The sequence below is a fragment of the Danio aesculapii genome, chromosome 24, assembly GCF_903798145.1.
Source record: "Danio aesculapii chromosome 24, fDanAes4.1, whole genome shotgun sequence".
Lineage (NCBI taxonomy): Eukaryota > Metazoa > Chordata > Actinopteri > Cypriniformes > Danionidae > Danio > Danio aesculapii.
The window spans coordinates 23,477,627-23,502,431 of record NC_079458.1 but is presented as its reverse complement, the minus strand read 5'-3'; the positions used below and the strand labels follow the sequence as shown (position 1 = coordinate 23,502,431).

At 34.5% G+C, this 24,805-nt stretch overlaps 1 protein-coding gene across 2 annotated transcripts in view; it reads left to right on the top strand.

The window, feature by feature from the left end:
• Window positions 1–24,805, top strand: part of tpk1 (thiamin pyrophosphokinase 1) — a 136,053-nt gene that overhangs the window by 27,158 nt on the left and 84,090 nt on the right. For both annotated transcript variants that reach the window (XM_056450632.1, XM_056450634.1), the window contains exon 4: window positions 20,818–20,887. In XM_056450632.1, coding sequence (XP_056306607.1) covers window positions 20,818–20,887 — 70 coding nt within the window. The remainder of the gene's footprint in view (window positions 1–20,817; window positions 20,888–24,805) is intronic.

Genomic DNA, 24,805 nt, shown 5'->3' with positions numbered 1-24,805 from the left:
TTCTTTCTTTTATTGCTGTGCTACAAAAAAGTCAACTAAAATTAAATGATCCAATTAAATGTTGTAAATGAATCAGACTTTAAAAAAAATTTAAATAAAGTATAAAATAACAATGCACAAGACATCGGCTAGCAAATTAAGGTAAAGGCAGTAGCAGCTGAACTCCATTGTGTTATAAATGGGACAGTTTATGCTTTTACTGTAATCCGTTCATTATAAGATTTTTAAAATGTTACTGCGTTAGTTAAAATGCTTAAAGCAACATTTTCTATTTCTTTTTAAATATTACCCAATTAATTAGGGAAAAAATATTGTAATGTATATCAGACCCACAGCCCTCAATTAAGTTTGGTTTATGGGTTTTTATATTTTATGCTCTGTTAACCCAACAGTTAACTTTATCAAATGAAATGAGTTTAGTTAACCTAAAATTTACTGAAATTTAATTCTACTCATTTGAAAAGAGTTTTGTGAGTTGAGTGTTGAGTTTTGGAAGTAAATAGTTAATTAAATACCTCATTACTTCAGCTTAAATGATTTGTTGCAATCGGTTTCCTCAAACAGTTTGAGTTGCCTTGACTTATTGGGTTTTACAGTACTCAGTTGGTTTGAGTTCTGCTCATTTATCGGGATTTGCTTTGCTCAAATTGCTTCATTTACTCAAATGGATTAAGTTCACAGTTGTCATTAGGATTACTTTTTAAATTTAAATGGTTTGTTGCAATCGGTTCCTCAAACGGTTTGAGTTACCTTAACTTTTTGGGGTTTACAATGTAGGAAAAAGTTGGGGCACCCCTGTTTAGGGCCATGATTACCTGCATTCATTTCTCATGGTCTTTTGTAATTAATTGAACTAAATTTTAATTTGCATTAATTTGATTACCCTGCTTTACATTTTTGTAGAGCCCAGAAAATGCATTTTGGTGCGTTTTCTTTTTTCTTTCATCTGGTGTATATTCCTATCAGATGTTTTTTTACAGGCAAATGTTTACGTGAATTATGTCACACTACATTTAGTTTCCGACTCATAAGTTAATCTCACTTCAAAACTCTTGATCAGAGATGCTGTGCATTTTTTTTCTGCTGCTTTGCTCTGGAGGCGAAGCAGGTGGGCACTGAATGAGTTGCTGGGAGCAGTGTGAACAGATCCAGATGGTTTTCCTTGAGGGACCGGAGCCCTGCGCTCCACCCCCTCCAGTGAGCCTCAGAAGTACAGTCCTGTGGGCCCGGGGCTCCACCAGCACTCTGTACGATTGCATGATCAAAGACATACCCATACACATTTCTGGACTCTTTTCAAAACAGCCTGCATAAGTACACTTTTTTTTAGTCATGTTGTGTCATAAGTGCTGCAAATTACAAACACAAATGCTTTGTGTGTGTCAGCCAGAGGAAGTGAATAGTGGATTAGTGGATGGATGCTATAGAATAGGGGCCATGCTTAATTTAACCAACAAAGACAAGGCTGTGAGGAAGGGAAATGCAGTTTGTTCATTATTATGTTATGGTTTTGTACCTGTGGCTTCATGGTTTATGACTACTGTGTGGCTGTTTTTCACAGAACAGGTTTTTGTGATTGTTAAATGGTAACTACTCTGACTGATCTCACAAGGAATTGTCACTATTTTACGTTTTGTCAGATTAGTTGCTAATTCTTACAAATTCATACAGTTTTTTTTACGCATCCCTGATGTTAGTCCAGGGGATGGTGGGGTTTGACATTTATTTGTAATTAAAATATATTTATACCAACAGTAAATAAGTGCCAAAGACAACCAAAATAATACCAAAATTGTGATTTTTATTTATGTTACCCAAAGTGAACAAAAACAACGAATAAATCCAAAATAAAGAAAATAAATTAAGGCAAAATATACTATTTACAATATTTACAACACTGAAACAAATACAAAGACAGGAGAGCTGGCAGAAGGGACGTGGGCGGCGCTAAAGAAACGAAAAGAACAAAACCCAAACTAAATCTAACTTCCCAGAAGCATCTAGCTAACTAACTATGTGAAACAAAATAATTAGCACGCGAAGAGTCTTCCGAGTCCTGACTGTCTACTCTATCTATCTATCCAAAAGTACAAGGGGTGGCGCTCGCCCCTAACCTAATGTACTATACAGAAGAGTAGTCCTAAGTGTTGCAAAATGTATGTCACGTGACCTTCTTACCTGTCCGCTTCGTCCAAGCCTCGTAAACAACGTTTAAACAGAGAAATGGAGGGATCTACAAATAACGGACGGATAACGTGCACACAGAAACGGGCAACAACAAAATACACAGTTAGACGGGTTTTTTCGTGAAGCAACGCAACAAGAAAACAAGACAAGAAAGGGAAAAGAGAGAGAGGGCTGGTGAGTGGTCTGGCGCGCGCTTTTATGGAGGGTGGTCTTTGCTTATTGGATGTGACGTTTGAATGACGTAACCGGGGGCGAAATGACTGACAGCTGAAGAGACCAATGAACGGAACCTGTGAATAATGAAAGCAGATATGGGAGAGCAGAGCGAGAGAGAGAAAACACAAACAGAGCACAAATAACACAAATATGTAACACAGTCGTATGAAAATGTAAAATTTTAAAAAAGAGGCGTGGCACCCAACCGTCATTGGGGATAAGCAAATCGGACTGAATTGTATGAATGAGATTGTACAAATTCATACAAATTAGCCTCTAAATCAAAAAGATTGTGTTGAGCTACTCCGACTTATATTTATTTATTATTATTTCTTAAATAAGTCTTGATCAAGTAAAGCTGTATTTATTTGGTGAAAATACATTAAAATGTATATTGTGTGATATCTTTATGATTTAAAGTTGCTGTTTACATTACAATTTAAAATAGCTATTTTTTAATTGTTTACTGTAAACTGTTTAAAAGCTGAATGACAAAGCTGAATTTTCAGCATAACCCCAACCTTAACTGTCACATCATTCTTCAACAATCATTTTAATATAGAGATTTGATGCTCAAAACAAATTACATCAATGTTGAAAATTGTATTGTAAGACAAATTGTTAATTGTAATTAATTGTAAGACATTTAGGGCTGGCACAGTGGCTCAGTGTTTAGCACTGTCGCCTCACAGCAAGAAGGTCGCTGGTTTGAGTTCCATCTGGGCAGTTGGCATTTCTGTGTGGAGGGTGCATGTTTCAACCCTGTGTTCGAGTGGGTTTCCTCCGAGTACTCCAATGTCCTCCACAGGTCGACATTCGCAAGAGGTGAATTGAATGAACTAAATTGGCGGTACTGTATGAGTGTGCATGTAAATGAGAGTGTATGGCTGTTTCCCAGAACAGGGTTGCAGCTGGATGGGCATCCGTTGTGTAAAACATATACTGAATAAGTTGGCGCATCATTCTGCTGTGATGACCCCTGATTAATAAGGGGACTAAGCTGAAGGAAAAATCAATGAATGTAAGAAATGTATTTATTTATTTAGTTATTTATTTAAGACTTTACTTTGATCAATTTCATCTGGCCTTGATTAGCAAATTAATGTGAATCAATAAATATTTCTCTGAAAATGTATATGAAACCAGTGTCACCATATGTAAACCAGTGGCTATATATATATATATATATATATATATATATATATATATATATATATATATATATATATATATATATATATATATATATATATATATATATATATATATATATATATATATATATATATATATATATATTCATTCACCAAGAAATAACTTTTAAGTTGAAGTTGGCGTATCTGTATTTTATCTTCCACTAAATAGTGAATGTGCCATCGTTTGCTATATGTAGTAGATGTGAATGAGTGTATGAGTAAAAGGATTTAGATATGAATTTGTGTGCAAAAAGTCACTTATATTGTGTCCTGCACCTTATTAGTCCGCACATGTCAAACCAGACCTGAGCAGAAAAGAAACTTCAGCATTAATAGCTGGACAAGCCTCTTGGCATTCTGCTGACATCATCAGTGATGTTGATCACACCTGACATTGACTACACTGTCAGAAATGAATTTCATCACTTGTAAAATGATACAGTGGACAGTCAGTCTTAAAGATTGAATTTGAACACTAAGATCAGATTTGTTGAAGCCATAGTCCTGTTCTTCTCTCCCTTTCTCTAACACTGGCGTTTATTGAAGGAAATGCTTCAAACTTCCTGCTTTTCTTGTTAAAGAATTGACATCGCCACAGAAATCAGATACACTCTACTACACAGTTTCTTCTCCTGTCCAGAAACTTTTTCCACCCACTGTGTTATGTGAAATCGTTATCCTTGCTTCTGTGTTTAAAGGTGTGCAAAGGACAGTTTTATTTGACAGTTTAAGTTTGGCAGGGCTCCTTTTTTTTTTTTTTTTTCCTTTTTGAGTGTTTTGTTGTATGTTCACTGAAGTTTTGTAGTGATAGAAAAGAGATTACATTTAAAATTATTACATTTTTTATATTTTTTACATTTATTTATGGAATTAAAATGACAATAAGGAGCCATTTTCCATCCAAAGATGCAATTAAATTTACAAAACGGTAATATCGCATGAAACATTTGCTAATAAAGCAGTTTCCATCCAACGAGTCCAAGAGAACCAAATTGTCATTTCCTAATAAACTGTCGCCAAATATCAAAAGAAAAATGGAAGTTGCTGCATTAGGAGAAGGCCTTTTTTCGTATATAATAACTTGCATCTTAGAACAGGTATAGATGTAGTATACCTGTATCATAGTCATATGCTTTTAGAATCATCTCCACTCGCACTTATTAGATTAATTAATTTAATTAATATTCTGGTATTACCTACAAATGTTACTCGGTCCTGGAGGGCCAGTGTCCTGCATATTTTAGTTCCAACCCCAATTAAACACAACTGAACCAACTAATCAAGCTCTTTCTAGGTATACAAAAACTTCCAGGCTGGTGTGTTGAAGGAAGTTAGACTATGCAGGACATTGGCCCTCTAGGACCGAGTTTGGGCACCTGTTCTAGGCTTTCTGATTTGCTTTCTTGTCGAATTTTGCTCACATTCATGTAATGTCTTAAGTTAATGATGCATTTATTACATTAATTAATTTAATTCATATTCTGGTACCTACAAATGTTATTCTAAAAAACTCTTCAGTTAGTTAAAATAAAATAATGTTCATTTGGAGGCTTTTTTCCATGATTGCTTGATCTTGACATTTTTGACAGTCCTATTTTTTATTCCAAAAAATATAGTTAACAACAAAGGCTCATTAGAAATATGCGCTTCAGCCTACACTCTTTTTTTGTGGAACTGGAGAGATAAAACTGCAGTTTCTATGTAAAATGAAAGGTACGGGCAGTATGATGCTAAATATTTGTATATCTTTTCACAGTCATGACTTACTATTGAGATAAAATATTATTTTTCGTGCAATACTTGATTTAAAAAGTATCACAAAAAACTTAACAATATCAGTAATTTGTAATCGAATATGTTTATCTCACCGATCTATATATATATATATATATATATATATATATATATATATATATATATATATATATATAGATCGGTGAGATAAACATATTCGATTACAAATTACTGATATATATATGGGCAACCATTTTTACCCTTATCAGTTTGCTTGGTAGCTCAAGTTTGAGTCCAGTGAAACACAATTCCACAAATGAGATAAAAGCAATGTAAAATAAAGGTAAAACTGTGTGGCCATGGTGCACTTTTCTCTTACGCTTGCTTTTGAAAACACTATTGGTTGAGTTGAAGTCGGTGATTTACAATGTGATCTGTACAGCCAGCCCAGCCTTCTCCTGTTAAAAACTATAATATCGCATAAAACATTTGCTAATAAAGCACAGTTTCCATCCAACGAGTCCAAAAGAACAAAATCATACTTGCATCTTAGAACACGTAGACAAAGTTATATGCTTTTAGAATCTCCACATCTCCATTCGCACTTCTTGCAAGATTTGTGCGTTACGCTGATGTTTTCCATCAAGGATGCTCGGCACTTCTTTCTCATATATAATAATAATAATTCCTTACACTTATATAGCAGTTTTCTGGACACTCAAATTGCTTTTCACATTTCTGGGGGGAATTTCCTCATCCAACACCAGTTTGCAGCATCCACCTGGATGATGCGACAGCAGCCATATCACACACCATGCACCAGCTGATTGGTGGACAGGAAAAAGGGTGATGAAGCCAATTATGGTCTGGAGATGGTTAGGAGACCATGATGGACAGAGGCCAGCGGGCAAATTTGCCATGGGTGCCGGGGTTAAACCCCTTTTTTTTTCTTTTTTTTTTTTTTTTTTTTGAAGGACATTCTGGGATTTTTAACACAGAGAGTTTTAACACAGGATATTATTAATAACTATAACATTTAGGTTTGATTCCAAAAAAGCATAAATATATTTATTTTCCTCGATTGGTTCGGGCCGGGTGCGTCCGGCCAAGCTCCTCTGTCTGGATGATCTCAAGTTATTTGCAACAAACGCGGGAAGGTAATGTGACGCTCTCAACATGTAGAGAAACTATAGAGCAGGGCTATTCAATTGGCGGCCGTGATGTTCAGATCTCATCCTCCAGCCAAACATACCTGTCACTTACCACCATTTTTATCATCCCATGGTCTGTTGTAGCAAAATCACATGACGTTTGATGTGCATGCTGGAATTTATTCGGTAAATGCAGTTCCATAGTAGTTTATGCGCATTTTTTCATACTGGATAAATGTTTATCCTACTCAGTTGTGCACATAATTTTTTTATGTGAATTTTCTAAATTTATCCGCATCTTGGCGTTTCCATCCAGGCTTTATTATGTGATATTCAAAAACATGCATACAGATACGTGGATGAAAACGCAGCTAGTGACAGTAAAGCAGCCCTTTATAATTGTACTAAATATTTCAGTACCAAGTCAACATATTTGAATGATTTCTGAAGATCACATAACAGTGAAAACTGTAATAATAATGTGTAAAACTCAGCTTTGAAATAAATCTGGAGTAAAAATTTAATCAAAAGAGGTTTGAGGTATTAAAATGTGAAGAAATTAATGTATGTAACTGTAAGCTGTAGTAATGTTTTATTGATGATACTGCAGCTTTCATCAGATTAATGCATTCTGTTTAAAAATATTTAAATAATATTACAAAGAAATGTGAGTTATAATTTAAATACTTTCAGTTTTGTCTTGCAGGGAAATGTAGAAAAAACTTCATTATACCTACAACCAGCAGCAAGTATACTGTCCAATGTTTCAAAAGCAAAATTGTAGACTTCACGACTCTTCTAAGCATAAAGAAGCCAGCTTAAAAGGTGAACTAACCTTCCATTTCACTCGTTGACCATTCACCCACTTTGATTTACAGAGGCCACAGGCTTCACTTCACTTCCACTGCCAAAAGACATTAAATCAGCGACAGCAAAGTCTGCCTCATCAATATTTGTCCCCCATAAAACACGGGCCGAGTAGCAAAAGTTCATGACAGGAAGAGGAAGCACCGCTGGTGGATTATGAAGTGTTTATTTACAAGGTTATCTGTCCTGCACCAGGGCTTCGGTGAAAGAGCATTCGTGGATGATTTACCCTTTTGGCATCTCCATTCAACGTAATTCTACCTCGCTAAAAAGTGAGAAAGCTTGATTGGTTACTGTTGGATGTCTGATGCCAACACTTTTGTAGTTTAAAAATCAGTTCATTTTATAATTGCTGTAAATTTTGACTCTTCTTTAAACATTAAACTGTATGAACAAATTTCAAAAGGGATGACAGTTACAGGGATAGTTTACCCCAAACAGGAAATTTACTCACTCTTCACTTATCACGATACCTGTTTGACTATCTTTCTTCTGTTAAAGACAAAAGAGGATATTTTAAAGGATGCTGGAAAGCCCTAACCCCTATATGGAAGTCAGTGGTTAATAGTTCCAGCTTTTTTTCGAAATGTTGTCTTTTGGGTTCAGCAGAAAAAAGAACTGCATGAAAAGTTTGCAACCACGTGAGGTTGAATAAATACTATGGCAATTGAACATTTTGGGTGAACTATTCTTTAAAGGAGTGCTCTAATACTCTTTCATGCATTCAGAGCTATTTAAACTGTTAAAGTGTTGGACTCTCACGCTCAAGCATGGGTCAAGTTTCCAAAAAAGATTTTTGGATGTAGCTGAGTAATTTTTGTTAGTAAATGTGATTATTAAAATGTCTTTATTAAAACTTAAGCAAACGTTATTTCATTGAAAACAGTGCTAAGGTTTGAGCTGTGAAACGTATCATTCTTCTTTTTCTCTGACTTAGCAACAGCCATTGTGGTATGGCAGATTTGAATTTAGCAATTGATCAATGATGTACTGACCGCACTAACCAGCCAAGACTGATCACATCTCTGTGATTGTATGCAATTTTTTAATAGTGATAAAAGGATGTAGTCGGTCACTAAGTCAAAGCTGCTGCAGCCCTGTTGACTCAGTTGATCTTCCCACAGCACACCTCCAGGCACTCATTTTTAGAGAATCGGAAAGCTGTAACCTTGTCTTATAAGGATTTAAACAAATTAATATGAGCTTGGGCAAAGTGATACATCCCCTTTAAATTCAAAGTCATAAGCAATGCAGTTCACGATCTAACAGTTTTCAATGAACCAAAAGGTAAGATATTCACAGCACATTAAAAACTGAAAGCTGTTTAAGTGCTGTCAATTCTGAAGATTCATAACGTCGGATGTTATACTATTGCCTATTTTGCTCTGCATGTGGTTGAGTCTTCATTTTATTGAAGTCATCGCATTAATATATTTGCCTGGTGTCGAAATAATGAGTCATTTACATTCAGGCGAGTGCTTTCAAGTCTTTCTCCAAGCTGGAGTTCTTGGCTATACTGAATTACACCCTGTATTCCGGTTAGAGATGTAGCACGCTGTTTACTTTGATGGGATCTTTACAGAAAAGCTTCTTTGATTCACCTTTCGAGACTGCATTGAAAACGCCAGCTTAATCACACTATGAACAAATGATGATGTCTTTGCCAGACCAATTTAACTGTCTGGGAACTAATGAATGACCGGCCTGGATGCATCATCATGAGGCATTATTTCTGAACTGAAGAGCAAATGATTTTGCAGTTTACTCGTGTCTTTGTAAGTATGCCTTATAAGAATTATTATAGAGAGGAAGTGAACATTGCACCGTTGTAAAAGACCTTATAAAATGCGTCTTATTGCTTTTCGATTAATTGTTTAAAAGAGGATCATTTGACCCTTATAAATCACAGTTTTTTTAATAGTCATAAATACATTAAGCTTAAAGGTTGAAATGGATATATTTGTATTAAATAATGTCTGAAAACACAAACATTTTTATTTACTCTTCGTAAAGTGGTCCAAAAACTGTTTCTATTTTCTGTTGAGCACAAAAGAAGATAATTGAAGATATCTTTAAACCTTCTTAGCCGTTAACTTTAATACTAGGAAAAACAAATACTTAGGAGGTCAATGTTAACAGGTTTCCAGCTTTCTTCAAAATATCTTCTTATGCGTTCAACAGAGAAATAAAAAACCTCAAGCCGGTTTGGAACAAGTGAGGAGTGAGTAAATGATTGGGAATTTCTATTTTTGGATGAGTTATTTCTTTAAAACATGACACAGACCTAACTCTGCTAAAATGGATGTAGATTTAAAAAAGCACACAGATACTCTTATAAAGACAGTTTGTTTGCTTTTTCTAAGCTTTTGTGTCTAGGCTTTCTGATTTGTTTACTTGTCAAATTTTGCTCACATTCATGTAATGTCTTAAGCTAAGGATGCATTTATTACAATAATTAATTTAATTTATATTCTGGTAAAACCTACAAATGTTACCATAAAAACTCTTCAGTTAATTACAATACTATAATGTTCATTTGGAGGTTTTTTCTTATGCCTGTTTTACACCGCAAGTGTGAGCAGAGAGTGAGCAGCGCGTATGAAAAGCAGAAGCAGCATGCAGGCATTTGCCTTTAACACTGCTCATCGGCAGCTGTTGCACAGATCAATATCTATCTATCTATCTATCTATCTATCTATCTATCTATCTATCTATCTATCTATCTATCTATCTATCTATCTATCTATCTATCTATCTATCTATCTATCTATCTATCTATCTATCTATCTCTCTATCTCTCTATCTACCTATCTATCTCTCTCTCTATCTCTCTCTCTCTCTCTCTCTCTCTCTCTCTCTCTCTCTCTCTCTCTCTCTCTCTCCTCTCTCTCTCTCTCTCTCTCTCTCTCTCTCTCTCTCTCTCTCTCTCCTCTCCTCTCTCTCCTCTCTCTCTCCCTCTCTCTCCCCCTCCCCTCCCTCCCTCTCTCTCTCTCTCTCTCTCTCTCCATTCAATCATTCATTCATTTTCTTTTCATTTTCATTCACCCAATTCACCTGTACCTCATGTCTTTGGACTGTGGGGGAAACCGGAACCCCAGAGGAAACGCACGCGAACGCACGGGGAACTTGCAAACTCCGCGCCAAAACGCAGGGGAGCTAATAATTCTGACTTTAAGTGTGTGTGTGTGTGTGTGTGTATACACACACACACACCCACACACATTTTTTTTTACTTTTCTTTTAACTTTGAATTTTTTTTTTTACTTTTCATCTGCACCAAGGCCCGCGGCAACTTCCTCCTATGCTGTTTCCTTAACCTGCAACTGTTTATTTTATAAAATGATATGGATCCTCAAGAACTGTATGCTTCTCAAGCTTTATGAGGAGTGTCATTATGTCTTTTAAGGTGCACTTAGAGGACAGTCGCCTGTGGTATCATGTAATTTTGTTTTTGATTGTCAGGATGATGTAGGCTTATAGTTATAAAAATACACTGTAAAACCCAACAGTCAACTTTATCAAATGAAATGAGTGTAGTGAATTCAGTTAATTCAGTAAGTTAATTCTACTCATTTTAAAAGAGTTTTGAACTCAGTGTTGAAGGTAATGAGTTAATTAAATGCCTCATTACTTCAACTTAAATGTAGTAAGTTCACAGTACTTATATAGACCAATTACCATGTTTGTAAACATTCAGGAAAGAAACCAGGAGCACTAGCATTTACAGCGAGGGAATGACATCCGATGCCGTACAGAGTTTGTTGTTGTCTTAAAAATAAGATATATTGATTACAAATTATATATATCAGAATCAGAATCAGTTTTATTGCCAAGTGTGCTTCACACACACAAGGAATTTGTTTTGGCTACAGAAGCTTCCAGTGTACATAAAGTGACAAGTGACAACACAAAATAAATCTGAAAAAAAAAAAAGATAAACATTAAACAGATGCGGTTAGTCAAGAAACCTGGATGTTGAGTTGTATGTACAGATTGTTATAAATATACAGGTTATAAGTGTACAAGTGCGAATGTAGAAGGTATTGCATTGTTTATTGATATAAGGTGCTGTGTACAAGTGCGTATGAGAAAGTATTGCACATATTTATTGCACAGTAGGGGAATATTTAACTGTTCATAAGGTAGACAGCCTGAGGAAAGAAACTTTTCCTGTGTCTGGCTGTTTTTGTGCTTGGTGCTCTGAAGCGCCGACCAGACGGTAACAGTTTGAACAGGTAGTGTGCTGGGTGTGAGGGGTCCAGAGTGATTTTGCGAGCCCTTTTACTCACTCTGGAAGAGTACAGTTCTTGAAGTGTAGGAAGGGTTGTGCCAGTGATTCGTTCAGCAGTCCGGACTATTCGCTGTAGTCTACGGAGGTCGGTTTTGGCAGCTGAGCCGAACCAGACAGTGATTGAAGTGTAGAGGATGGATTGGATGACAGCTGAGTAGAACTGTACGAGCAGCTCCTGTGGCAGGTTGAACTTCCTCAGCTGACGAAGGAAGTACAGTCTCTGCTGGGCTTGCTTCACAATAGAGTCTATATGAACGTCCCACTTCAGATCCTGAGAGATGGTGGTGCCCAGGAACCTGAATGACTCTACTGCAGCCACAGTGCTGTTCATGATGGTGATATTATTTACATAATGCTTTCAGCATATTATAACAGCTCGTCACCCAGTGACAAGCACAGTGATTCGGCAAAATTAACATTAAAGTGAGTGGCATTCATCTGACGGGTCCATTTGCGATAGTACCCTCCCAATGAATATTGGATAAGACGAAATGACCAAGCATCCAGCCTCAAATATACAATTTCATTGAAGCTCCTTTACAAGAGAGAAGTTAAAGGTCTTCAAGTCTTTGGATGCCAACAATGTTGTTCTGTGTGGTCATGTGCAAGAAATAATGCTCCATGATTACCAGATTCAACACTATGTAGTGCTAAAATCCGAAGATTCTGCCTAGCCAAAGACGAGGAAAAAAGACGGAGTTAACGTTATACAAGGCCTAGGTAATTAACGGGGAATGAAGGGTTACTTTAGTAACTGTAACGATCTTTTCTAACTGGGATATTTTTTAAAAATCCTTAGCATTTAGCCTTGCATAAGTCTAAAATTTCATTTATAATGGTCTTTAAAATGTCTTAAGTCTTAAATTGAACTTTATCTGCAGAAACCCTGAAACGCTACGAGCAGTATGATGCTAAATATTTGTTGCACCTCTGAAGGATCTAGTGGACTCAGACACAGCACCGAATATACACTGTTTTTCAGCGTTCCTAAAGCACATAAAACACAGCTACTATCTCAATAAAATCGATGTTAGCCATTTAGCAACAAAACTAGAGTCACCGAACAGACAGAAACCCTGCCCATGACATGAATCCACGTATATTGTGGTTTGAAATTGACGCGGAATGAAGTGAATTTGATGTGTGAATGATGCGAATTTGACACACAAATGAATTGAATTAGACTCGCGAACAAAGCAAATTAGACACGCGAATGGAGTGAATTTGACGAGCGAACGAATCGAATTTGACGCGAGAACGAAGCAAATTTGACGCGAGACTGAAGCAAGTAGACTTAAAATGTTCACACGTCTATTTATGCGTGAATAGCATCATTTGTTCATGTGTGCCACGTCTGGTGTAAACACAGCATGAGTATTTCAGATATGCAAAAATCTGAACAGCGCCCTCTAATGGATTTGCAATCTGAAAAGTGCAATGTAACGTAACCATTCATTCATTCATTTTCTTTTCGGCTAAGTCCACAGTGGAATGGACCGCCAACTTATCCAGCATATGTTTTACACAGCAGATACCCTTCGTAATGTAACCAGAGCAACATATTTTAAGTTTTGCAAATATGTATTCTGCCTACTATTGCCATATTAAACAGCCTGTAGACTGCAGGTAAATAACACAGAATACAATATCAACCTGGAATCTATTGTAGAATCAAATCGAAGGCTTTTTTGTTTAGAAGTCTAGACAGGTGGGAGAGCTGACAGCAAAAGAGTTATTTTTTTGTATGCCATCTAGAGCATGTTGACCCATGCAAGCAGTCACAAAGCATATTTTCACGCTTTCAAGACCAGAGAATCTTATTGAGCCGTTGAAAGTAAATGTTTTTTGTTACTCAAGCGCTTCACATCTGCTTGTGTCACCAAGCGGAGAAGTGGTAGTTAATCTGTTTCAGGTGTTTAAAATGTTTCTCCTTGATCCTCCTCGCGCTACAACAAGTACTTTTTACCAGTAAATCCCAAAGCCATCTTGTCCATTAGGATTGCAGTAGAATGCATTACATTATTCATGAGACATATGATGAAATTCTATCCCCTTGACGCTTGGTCATAAACCAACTGTGCTGACAAGATTACTTTGGTTTTTACACTATCTTTGTGACAATTCCTCACTCTCAAAAGCACAAGGTTTGAGCGATTGTCCCAGAAAATCATCTTTGTTTCGTGCAGCCGTGGAAATGTTCCCTCCCCTTTTCACAGCACGTATTTGGAAAAAACATAAGTCACCTCTGTTTGTTTATGAATGTGGCGCTGTGCGGTTTTAAATAACAGGATTGCAGCCGTATAACCAAGCTGCTTGATAAATGGGGGGAAGAAAAGTCTTCAAAGGAAAGGCGTCATTCTCAAAGCACCTGGTTTAAAATAACTAATTTATTCAGTGAAATTGCGCAGTGTTTTAAATTCATGTTTGTTACTTCTCGCTATTGTCTTGAGAGTGAATCCCACATCTGTGTGCATTAGTTCATCAGTTACAAAAAGTCATGAGCACTTCTACTGAACTTTTGCTCATGTTAGACTTCAAAGTCGGCTGGATTATCAAGTAGATCTCACTTTTAAAGGTTTTAATTTTTGTGCATTTCCTGCTGAGCATATGTTGCAACTTCTCTCTGAGATTTTTTCAATCTGTGGTGAATTAACAAACTCAAATTGACTCTCAGGATAACACTTTACTTGAAGCTTGTTTGTTTAGCTCTTTATAAAGGTTTCCATATTGCCTTATGCACATTTCCAGACATTTTATCTATATACACTGTAAAACCCAAAACGTTAAGGTAACTCAAACCATTGATTGCAACAAACCATTTAAGATCAAAAACTAATCCTAATGAGTACTATGAACTTAATCCGTTTGAGTAAATGAAGCAATTTGAGCACAGTAAAACACAATAAATGAACTCAAACCAACTGAGTACTGTAAAACCTAATAAGTAACGGCAACTCAAATTGTTTGAGGAAACCGATTGCTACAAACCATTTGAGTAAAAAAAATGAAACTATTTGAGGATTGTCAACTTACTCCATTTAAGGTTAATTAACTCATTACTTTCAACACTGTTCAAAACTCTTTTCAAATGAGTAGAATTAACTTTCGGGAAATTTTGAGTTAACAACACTGATTTCATTTGATAAAGTTGACTGTTGGGTGATTAAATATTTAATATTTATGTTTATGTTTGTTTGTTTGATTATTCAGATTTTATTTGTTTCTTTGACTTGATTTATTTAGTTTTTTAGTTGTTAAGCATTTATTTTTTATTTATTGCTAATTATATACTGTACATTATGGCTGCACGATATTGGAAAAAAAAACAGTATTGCAATATTTCCATTTACTGCGATATATATATTGCGATTATAATTACAATTTGGCATATGTCTTGAATAGCTTGTAAAGAATTCATCATTTTAGAACGATTTGAATGATTCTGGAGTGTATTATCTGCATATTGCTCTGATGCTCTGATCAATCAGCCAGAGATCGGTATCGGCCGATAATCACATTTCATGACTCAATCAGTAATCTCTAATCTGGCTGATCTCATGAACTGATCAAAAGTGTTTGGTTATGAGTTTTCAAGCAGTATTTATTGCAAGTTACAATATTGCAAGTTCATTAAAAAAATGGCTGGAAATATTAGAGAAATAAAATAAAATAAAAAACTTAAATTATTTTTAACTCGAAAATTTAATAATGCAACTTATCGTAATAAACGTTTAAATAAAAGTGGTTTATAGGCCTATTTCCTTTTAGTAAGAAGCAATGGGTTTATAGGTGCATGTTATCTTCTTATGCATTAAATATGTGCTCTAAACTTCATTGAGATATGATGAATTATTCTTTCATCATTTGCAATTTGCTTTTCAAATTGCTTTGTTAGTATTTTTGAACCAATTTTTAAATCTGCAACATATTTCATTTATTCTATCAGATAAGGCACTTAAGTCTCATGCTTAGAGTGTGAGACTTAAATGTGCTTTATGCATTATAAATCAGAATCGGTACTCTGTATCAGCCGATCACCATGACAAGGAATTGGTATCGGCTGCAAAAATCCTAATTGGCGCATCCCTAGTAATATGGTTAAAAAATGACAAGTAAAGTTAAAAACAACAGATATAAATAAACAACGATTTATGATTTTCTGGGAAGTCAATTAGTAATCACAAACAGAAACCAAATAATCACTGTATAATAATAATAATAATAATAATAATAGTAATAATGTTTTTATTAATCACTCTAAGGTTAATTTTAAAATGACTCCACTATGTTAGCTGCAATGTCTGGTCAACTATAATCCCGACTACATTGGAAATCCCTGCGATGTGAAGTATCGCACATTGCGATATCGATGCTGAAACGATATATTGTGCAGCCCTACTTTATATGTGTCCTTTTAAGAACTTATTAAATATTTATTTATTTTAAATTGTAAATTTTATATGTATTGCTAAATCCTTATACACCTTCATGTTCGCTCAAATCTTCATACCTGCCTCCCAAATCTGATATGTATTGTATAATAATTTACTATATAATAATACTAAATCTGATGTATTGTTGAATATAAATAAATGAGGAGTTCAGATGCAAAAAAAAGTGCCATCTGAAATTTCCATTGAAAATGAATGTTTTTTTTTTTTCTCTGCCTTCATTGTTTATGTTGAGATATTACACTTTAAAGACTAGGAAAAGGACTTATCCTTTGCCATAAAAGTCATATTACTGAACATACACTAATGAGCCTGATAAAAATGCTAATTTTAGAGGAAAATTTCGACAGCATTTAGAGGTTTTTGCATCTAAACTCTTCATATGCTTTAAATACTTTCATGCATTATTATTTTCCCCATATTTAAAGACTTATTAAATGTGTTTTTATTTTTTAGCTTGCTTGTAATGAATATAAAATGTTTCATATATTTATTGTATTAATTGCATATATTATTATATATTGTAATATTAAATCTGATATGTTTTGCAGAAATAAATACATGCAATGCATTATAAAATATAGACATACAACATCGCTTTAATTGAGAACTGTTAAATTATTAAGTAGTATGTACATTATTTAAATGCATTATAAATGTATATATATATAAGTCAGGTTTATTAGCCCCCCTTTGAATTTTTTTTCTTTTTTTGAAAAATGTCCTAAATGATGTTTAACAGAGCAAGGAAATTTTCACAGTATGTCTGATAATATTTTTTTTCTTTTGGAGAAAGCCTTATTTGTTTTATTTTGGCTAGAATAAAAGCAGTTTTTAATTTTTTTTTAACATTTTAAGGTCTAAATTATTAGCACCTTTAAGCTATATATTTTTTTCGATAGTCTACAGAACAAACCATTGTTATACAATAACTTGCCTAATTACTCTAACCTGCCTAGTTAACCTAATTGACCTAGTTAAGCGTTTAAATGTCACTTTAAGCTGTATAGAAGTGTCTTGAAAAATAACTAGTCAAATATTATTTACTGTCATCATGGCAAAGATCAAATAAATCAGTGATTAGAAATGAGTCTTTAAAACTATCATGTTTAGAAATGTGTTGAATAAATCTTCTCTACATTAAACAGAAATTGTGGGAACCCATCTCTCATTCACACTCATACACTACAGACAATTTTAGCCTTCCCAATTCACCTGTAGCGCAGGTCTTTGGACTGTGGGGGAAACCGGAGCACCCGGAGCAAACCCACGCGAACACAGGGAGAACATGCAAACTCCACACAGAAACGCCAACTGACCCAGCCGAGGCTCAAACCAGCAACCTTCTTGCTGTGAGGGAACAGCACTACCTACTGCGCCACTGCGTCACCATCCACAGTTTTAGTCAGATATAATACAAACGATTTCCCATGGCTTTAATAAATAAAATATCTAAATTCTTTGTCATATAGTATATGTAGTATTACATATTGTGTAGGTTAAGACTTATTATGTAAATGTGTCTGTCATATCCCTCATCAAAACCAGTGGCGTGTTTAACTGGATTTAGCTTCCCAGCGGTCTTACCTTGAAAATGACAAGACTCACCATGCTTATCAGAATCGATGATGGTCCTGACAGGACAGACTGACCTTCATCCTGGAATGATTAGTGCTTTTGCGAAAGGCACAAGGGAGCCATTACTGTCAGCCTGGCCATGATCTAGAATAATCTATTTGTTTTCATTTCAGCATGTCAGCAGTTACCGAGATGGGCTCTGAAATGACTTCAAACGTATAGCCGTATAATGTGATTTCAATGATATTTATCTCCTCACTCATTTTTGCTTCAAGATCTGAGTTGTAATGAAACCCACGCTCATCCTGATTTTGCAGAGTTAAAAAAGTTTTCAGATCAGCATATTTTGCAGATCGTCATCATCATCGTTCTTGTCCAAAATTTAATCAGAAACTAATCCCTATACTCTTAAACCTAACCCTAAATATAAATTACTCCTTAAATAGGAGATAAATAATAGGGGAATAACAATGATGAAGCAATGAGGAAGTTTTTGTCATGGTTTCCAGCTGTTTTATTAATGAATTAAACTCAGACTAGAGGTTATGACTATCAAAATAATATACTTTATTAGAATATTTTCTAAAAAAGCAGAGACATCCATATACAGACCCATCTCTAGTCTCTCCCCAGGACAAACTAAAGTGTTGGTGTTCTTTACAATCTTTATACAGATTGTTTTAATATTTATACTAGGTGTTCTTGCTTGAACTTTGACCATTTTAGGATGTTTTCTCTTTACTGAGAGGTTTAGTGCACTCTCAGAAATAAAAGTACACGAGCTGTCACTGGGGTGGTACCTTTTGAAAAGGTAAACATTTGTACTTGAAGGGTTCATATTGCTTTCTCAAAAGTATATATTAGTACGTTATAATTTTAAGAGGAACACTTTTGTACTTTTAGATACTAATATGTACCCTTGAGGTATTAATATGAACCTTTTAGGTACAAATTTGTACCTTTTCAAAAGGTACCACCCCAGTGACAGCTTACGTACCTTTATTCCAGAGTGGATATCTTTAGGTGCTCATGTTAATCTGGGCCCTGTCCCTTCAATGCAAACACCTGTTTTCACATGAACGTTATCTCTCATAGAAGCAATCTCTTCTGAATCCAGGTAGTTGTGTTGAAGGAAATTAGAGCTAAACTATGCAGGACACCGAGTTTGGACACCACTGTTTTACATATAAACTCAATCTCCAGCAGCTCCAAACAAAAGTGACCCCACACATTCCTGTTGTCACCCTTCTTCGCAAAATACACCACCAGTTGTCACCCTTTTTTTTCTTAAAATGCATGTATATACATCTATAGATGGTTATACAGGTTGATGTGTTCATTGCACACTTTTAAAGAATTAAAAAATAGAGGATTAAAAAAAATCTTCTTCATTTGTAAGCCTAAACACAAAATAAAATTGTACCTCAAATGTTTTTTTGGCTCATTTGGGACATTGTTTCATGATCAACAAAGAAACATGATGCACATTTTAAAATGATGTGTTGTGAAGCTGATTGATTAACCCCTTTTTTCTACTTTTTAGTAGCACCAATACAATACAATAAATGTCAATACACTGTAATGTCAAAACATTGTTTATGTTGTGAGACCAAGATTTTTATCAAGACAAACTTAAAAAAATTACTTTTACAACTTCTATATAAAGTACATTTAAATATTATTTAATGTTTTTATTTCATTTGTAATTAACCATTTTCATCTTATCGTTGGAGTAGATTTGTACAACATTTTGTGATCATACATTAGGACATTAGATTGGGGACCATTAACTAACCATGACTTTTGCCTCATATGCTTCAAAAACATTATATGTGCTGCTTATTATTAGTAGAGTGCTGTTAAGGTATCTGAAATATGGTCATGCTGAATAAATAACAAACTGTGTACATTATATTGATATTCTGATAATAAGCAAGAATGCTTAATTGGTGTTGATTTTAGTTTATTTTATTTGTGATGTTAGGTTGTTAAATGTTTTAAAGATTAGTTTATTTCCAGAAAAAAAAACCTTGTCATCCAAGATATTTAAGTGTTTGTTTTTTTTCAGTTGTATTTATGTAGTTTTTGAGGAATACTTGCAGTGTTTTTCTCCATATTGTGGACTTCTGTGGTGTTACTTAGTGAAATAACCAGTCATCTTTGGAAAAAACTACAAAAAATAAAAACATTTAATAGTTTACAATTAATAATGTGTGTCCTTGAATTTACACATTGTGTAGTCACAGTGAAAGGTCTGGCTTGATGTATGTGGAACCACCAAATCAGTGTTTACAAAGCAAACGTGCAAATACTAAATCAAGTGCCTTTTACAAACAAAAATGCATGATTTTAAATTTGGAAGAGATAATGAGATGGAGTTTATCATGCTTTAAAAGTAAAATTTGGAAGTTCTAACCATTGAGCTCCATAGAAGTCCATTATGTAGAGAAAAATGGAAGTGCTGGAATAAAAATAAAAAAAAAATTCTGTTATCAATTATTACCCTCTTCTCGTTCCAATCTCCTGAGACCTTCATTTATCTTTAGAACACAAATAAAGATATTTTAGATTAAATCCAAGAGCATTCTCCTTACACAGCATCGGTCCTAATTCTTTCAAAGTTGAGAAAATGAACCAAAAACTATTGCTCAAAACATTCTTTGTGACTTCACTGATTCAACTGTATTCATGCAAATCTCAAAAAAAAAAAAGTTTGTCTTTGTTTATCGATGTCTTATCTTGCTTCTCTTGTTTAGTACAGACAGTATTAGATATTGCCATTAAAGTAAGCAGTTCAAAATGCAAGCGTCATTTTGCCCATATTAAATAGACTTTTTAATACAGTTTTTGGCATATAAAATTGTTTATGGAACATCAAATGATTACAGTTGAACCACTGAGGTCACATGGAATCCTTGATAAAGTATTTGGTTCCTTTTCTGGACTTTTGGTTTCTTTTCTTGTACTTCTTACCACCCTTGCTGTCTGTGGAGGGCCAGAGAGAACACAGGTCTCATGAGATTGGACAGACAAGTAAATAACAACAAACTTTTCATTTTTTGAGTGAACCAACCCTTTGCTTTATGTAATAGCCAACAAAGCTGGTGTAACAAAACACATAAACACTCCTGCATTTGTTGTTACAGCCCAGATCCGGGCCTGTGCGGATGGAGGTGCCAATCACCTATACCAGCTCACGGAGGGCCGTCGCGAGAGGTGAGAACCCTATTTTAGCTCCCATCACTATTGACTCTGAGGGCAGAGATGGATCTGGTGATGTCAAGGTTTTGGTGTCATTGTACATGTTCATTCTAAGAAGTGCTGGACGTGTAGGAGGCCTCAGGAGTATCCAGAGTGCTTTCAGAGGACTTAACTCCTAATCCATCACCTTTTGTCAGTGGCTGACAGGCCAGATTCATCTCCAGGCCTCTAAATTGGGTACCTCTCTCCTCTCCTGAGCTCTTTTCAATTGTTTTCTTTTCTTTGGGTCCCCTCCTCATTCTACCACCTAAAAATAACGCAGAATCCCAAACTCTCTGAGCACTGAAATCATAGCTGAGTGATAGGACTTAACAGATGATTTTACTCAATTGCTTAAGTGTGAGTTTATTCAAGGTTATAGTTTTCTCAGAATATGAAAATTCTGACTAACTACTAATGATATATATACAGTATTGAACTTTTAGACAATTTATTGAATTCTTGTGGTAACTTACTGTCCGCACTGTTGCCATACCACAATTTAATTTCACAGTGAAATAGCCTTTCAATGGTAGGATGCCCTTTACCACATTTACTTTAAAAACTTTTACCGTAATTTATTTACATTTTACACTACAAAACCTTTAATTTTAGTGTTCACTGTAGAATTCAATAAACTCAAAACAAGTGACTAGATCTATTTTGAATACATTTGTTAATTAAGATGTTAATTGATCATTTTTTCATCATCTGTCTCATATTTGTCTTTAAATACACTAGCAGTACTTGATTACTTTGATTACTGTAGAACAACGCAAATCTCTAATATGCAGTAAGTAACTGTAAATAATTTAAAATTACACAAAATGCAGTACATATTTTATTAGTGAACTGTAAACAATGTAGGCTATGTGGTATTTTACTGAGCATTTTTTCCAGTAAATAACTGTAAAATTGTATAACGGTCTGGGTAAAAAAAGAAGCACAATCTAAAGCCCTTCATAGTCTTTAAAGAATGCAAAATAGCATAATAATCACGTATAATCAAGTATATAAAGTAACACACTTATTTACTTAAAAAAAAACTTTAAATTGTAATACATTACTTTTTTCCCTAAATTGGACTTCATTGTTTAATTTGCAAAAGGCCAAAGCTATAAAAATCAAGACTATGAGAAAATAGCAGATTGTTCTACATGAACATCTTCAACTGAAGCAGTACTTTTTAAAATCTGTTTTGATTAGGGATTCAAGGTATAGTTCAGCCAAACGTACCCATGTCAATCAAAAAAAAAAAAAAACTTGACAATTCTGTTATCAAAACTAATGCTATTCTGTTGTTTCTGTTCCTTGCAAATCAGTTTTTTGTTTAATTTGCTAAAAGCCACGACTTTAAAAAATTAAGTCTTGTGAAGAACATTGGCTGCTGTGATGGAAGTGAATAAGGCAGTTTATATTGCAGAAATGTGAAGCCTATAATTAAATCAAAGCACTTACAGTTCATTAATTCTGTTAAGCAGAATCGTGAAATTATCTTGGATTAGCAAGAGTTTTCACATTAAAATTGTGTTAATGTACGTGTTTTGAGTGTATTATTAATTATGGACTGTTCCATTCACTTTCATTGTAAATGCTTTATGTTAAGGGTCCTTTTTCACTTCGGGCCCACTTATTTATCTGTTCAATTTTTGAAGGCCCACCTGTCTAACGTTTCTTCTAAAATGTTTGTATGAACAGTTGTTGTGCCTTCTATTATTTTCTATTATCAGCATTTTATATATAAATATATAATTTTATTTAAATTTAATTTTATATAAAACTAAAGCTAAATATAATATGTCAACATTTTTTAAAAAACATACACAGATTCAAAGAGAACCACAGGTCAACAGGGAGATTGCAAAAAAACAGCTTCTGCTTTAAACTGGACTGACTGAATATACTATTAAATATCTACTATACAAAAATATACAGACAAATGTAAAATACAGTAAAACACCCTAAATCTGTTGAAATGTGTTGATCTGATGGTGGTTGAGTTTGCAGCTGGATATTATTGGGAGATCGCTGACAGGAACAGTGAACAGCTCCGCCAGAGCGTGCCTGAAGCTCATATACAAGTTTATTTTACATTCTATGGCTGAAACACCATTGAGCCTCACTAGATCCTCCTGTATGGGCGCGCGTTCATTATAGAACACTCACAGGACATTCATTTGGAGAACTATGCGGATAAATTAAATCGTTCACACAAAAATACACAGAGAGACTTTCACAATTTCACTTCACGCATAGTTTGTAAATGAACAGACTTACAGTACGTGTACTAGTTTAAGACACGAGTTTGAAGTAATCAACATGAGAAAGTGCATTACTTTGATCATTTTAAGGTAGCAAATTAATAATGAAATTCAAAAATTATAGTATAATATCGAGATTTTGAGCTATCTCACGGCCCACTTGCAGGATTGCTGAGGCCCACTAGTAGGCCACGGCCCACCGGTTGAGAATCCTTCTTCATGTAACCCATATTTTCCTATTTTAAAGAAACAGATAGTGCTATTGATTGAGATTTAATAATTTAATAAGTTTCAAATGAAGATCGGGCATAATACAGGGTAAAAATTATTCTTTGCTAGAATAAATATTATGACCCAATAATTGGGTTTGTCCGAAGTTTTGGGTAAAAGTTACGAAGTTAAACCACAATTTTTAAAGCATATCAACAAAAATTAACAAATTTAACTTCCACATTTTAAAAAAATGCAATTGTTGCTCCACAATGATTATTAATAATTAATAAAGCGTGCAACACACTTCATCTAAGCCAAGTGCCCTTCTTTACATTTAAAATTAATAAGCACGATATTGGCATTAAGAAACCCGAGTTAATAAAATGGCTTTGAACAGGGTTGAAAACAGCAAGTTGGGAGAAGTAGATATATATTGAGCTACATATGAAGACTGAGCTGCTGCTTCACAACAGCTGGTTTATTGTGACGGCAGGCATATTTAAGGGAGTGCAAATGCCTTTGCAAGGAGCTAATGATCCATTCAGCGCACTGCCAGTAAAGTATGTTTCGACTGGGATCGTCAGAAGCTTGTTGTTTTGAGCTTATCAGCTTGCAGCAGCTCTGCCAAAGACACCTCAAAGGACGCTCCAAAAAATAAACAATATCTTTTGAATGCGCACATGCAGCAGGCCAGGCTCCATGTCACATCCATCAATTCTCTTGTACCTGTCATTGCTTTACTCCTTATGCTTTTGTTGTCATCTGTAGATTTTATTCAGAGCTGCCAGAACAGAGTATAGAAGTTTTCTCTAGACATTTCTAGCCATATGCAGTGTCAGCAGGGAATATCTACTCGCTGGAAATTTAATTGGGTATGAGAAATAAGCAAATTATTCCATATTTGTAGATGAATATCATTAACAGAAGCCATGCTTTTTTAGTTCTGCTTTGATGAAGGAAAGAAATTAAAGTTTTTCTTTTTTAAGGAATTCAAGGAATAAGCCAAAGTTACTCATGCCATTCAATAATAATAATAATAATAATAGTAATAATAATAATAATAATAATAATAATAATAATAATAATAATAATAATAATAATAATAATAATAATAATAATAATAATAATAATATACTCCAGTCTTTAAGTTGGCTATTCTGTTTACAAAACCAATGTAAATCTGTTGATGTAGTTTATTAAATTGGTTTGAATTATTTAAATCCTTTAGATAAATTGTTCAATGAAGTGCACAAAACAAATGTAAATAATTCACATCCTTTCATTTGGAAAACGTCTCTGATTTATACAGGTTTTTATGTGAATCCTGTTTATAAATTAGTTATTAATTGATTAACCTGAACATGGTCTGAAAGTTTGGTGAATTAGTTGATCTTGTTCACAAATCTGATCTGATTCACGG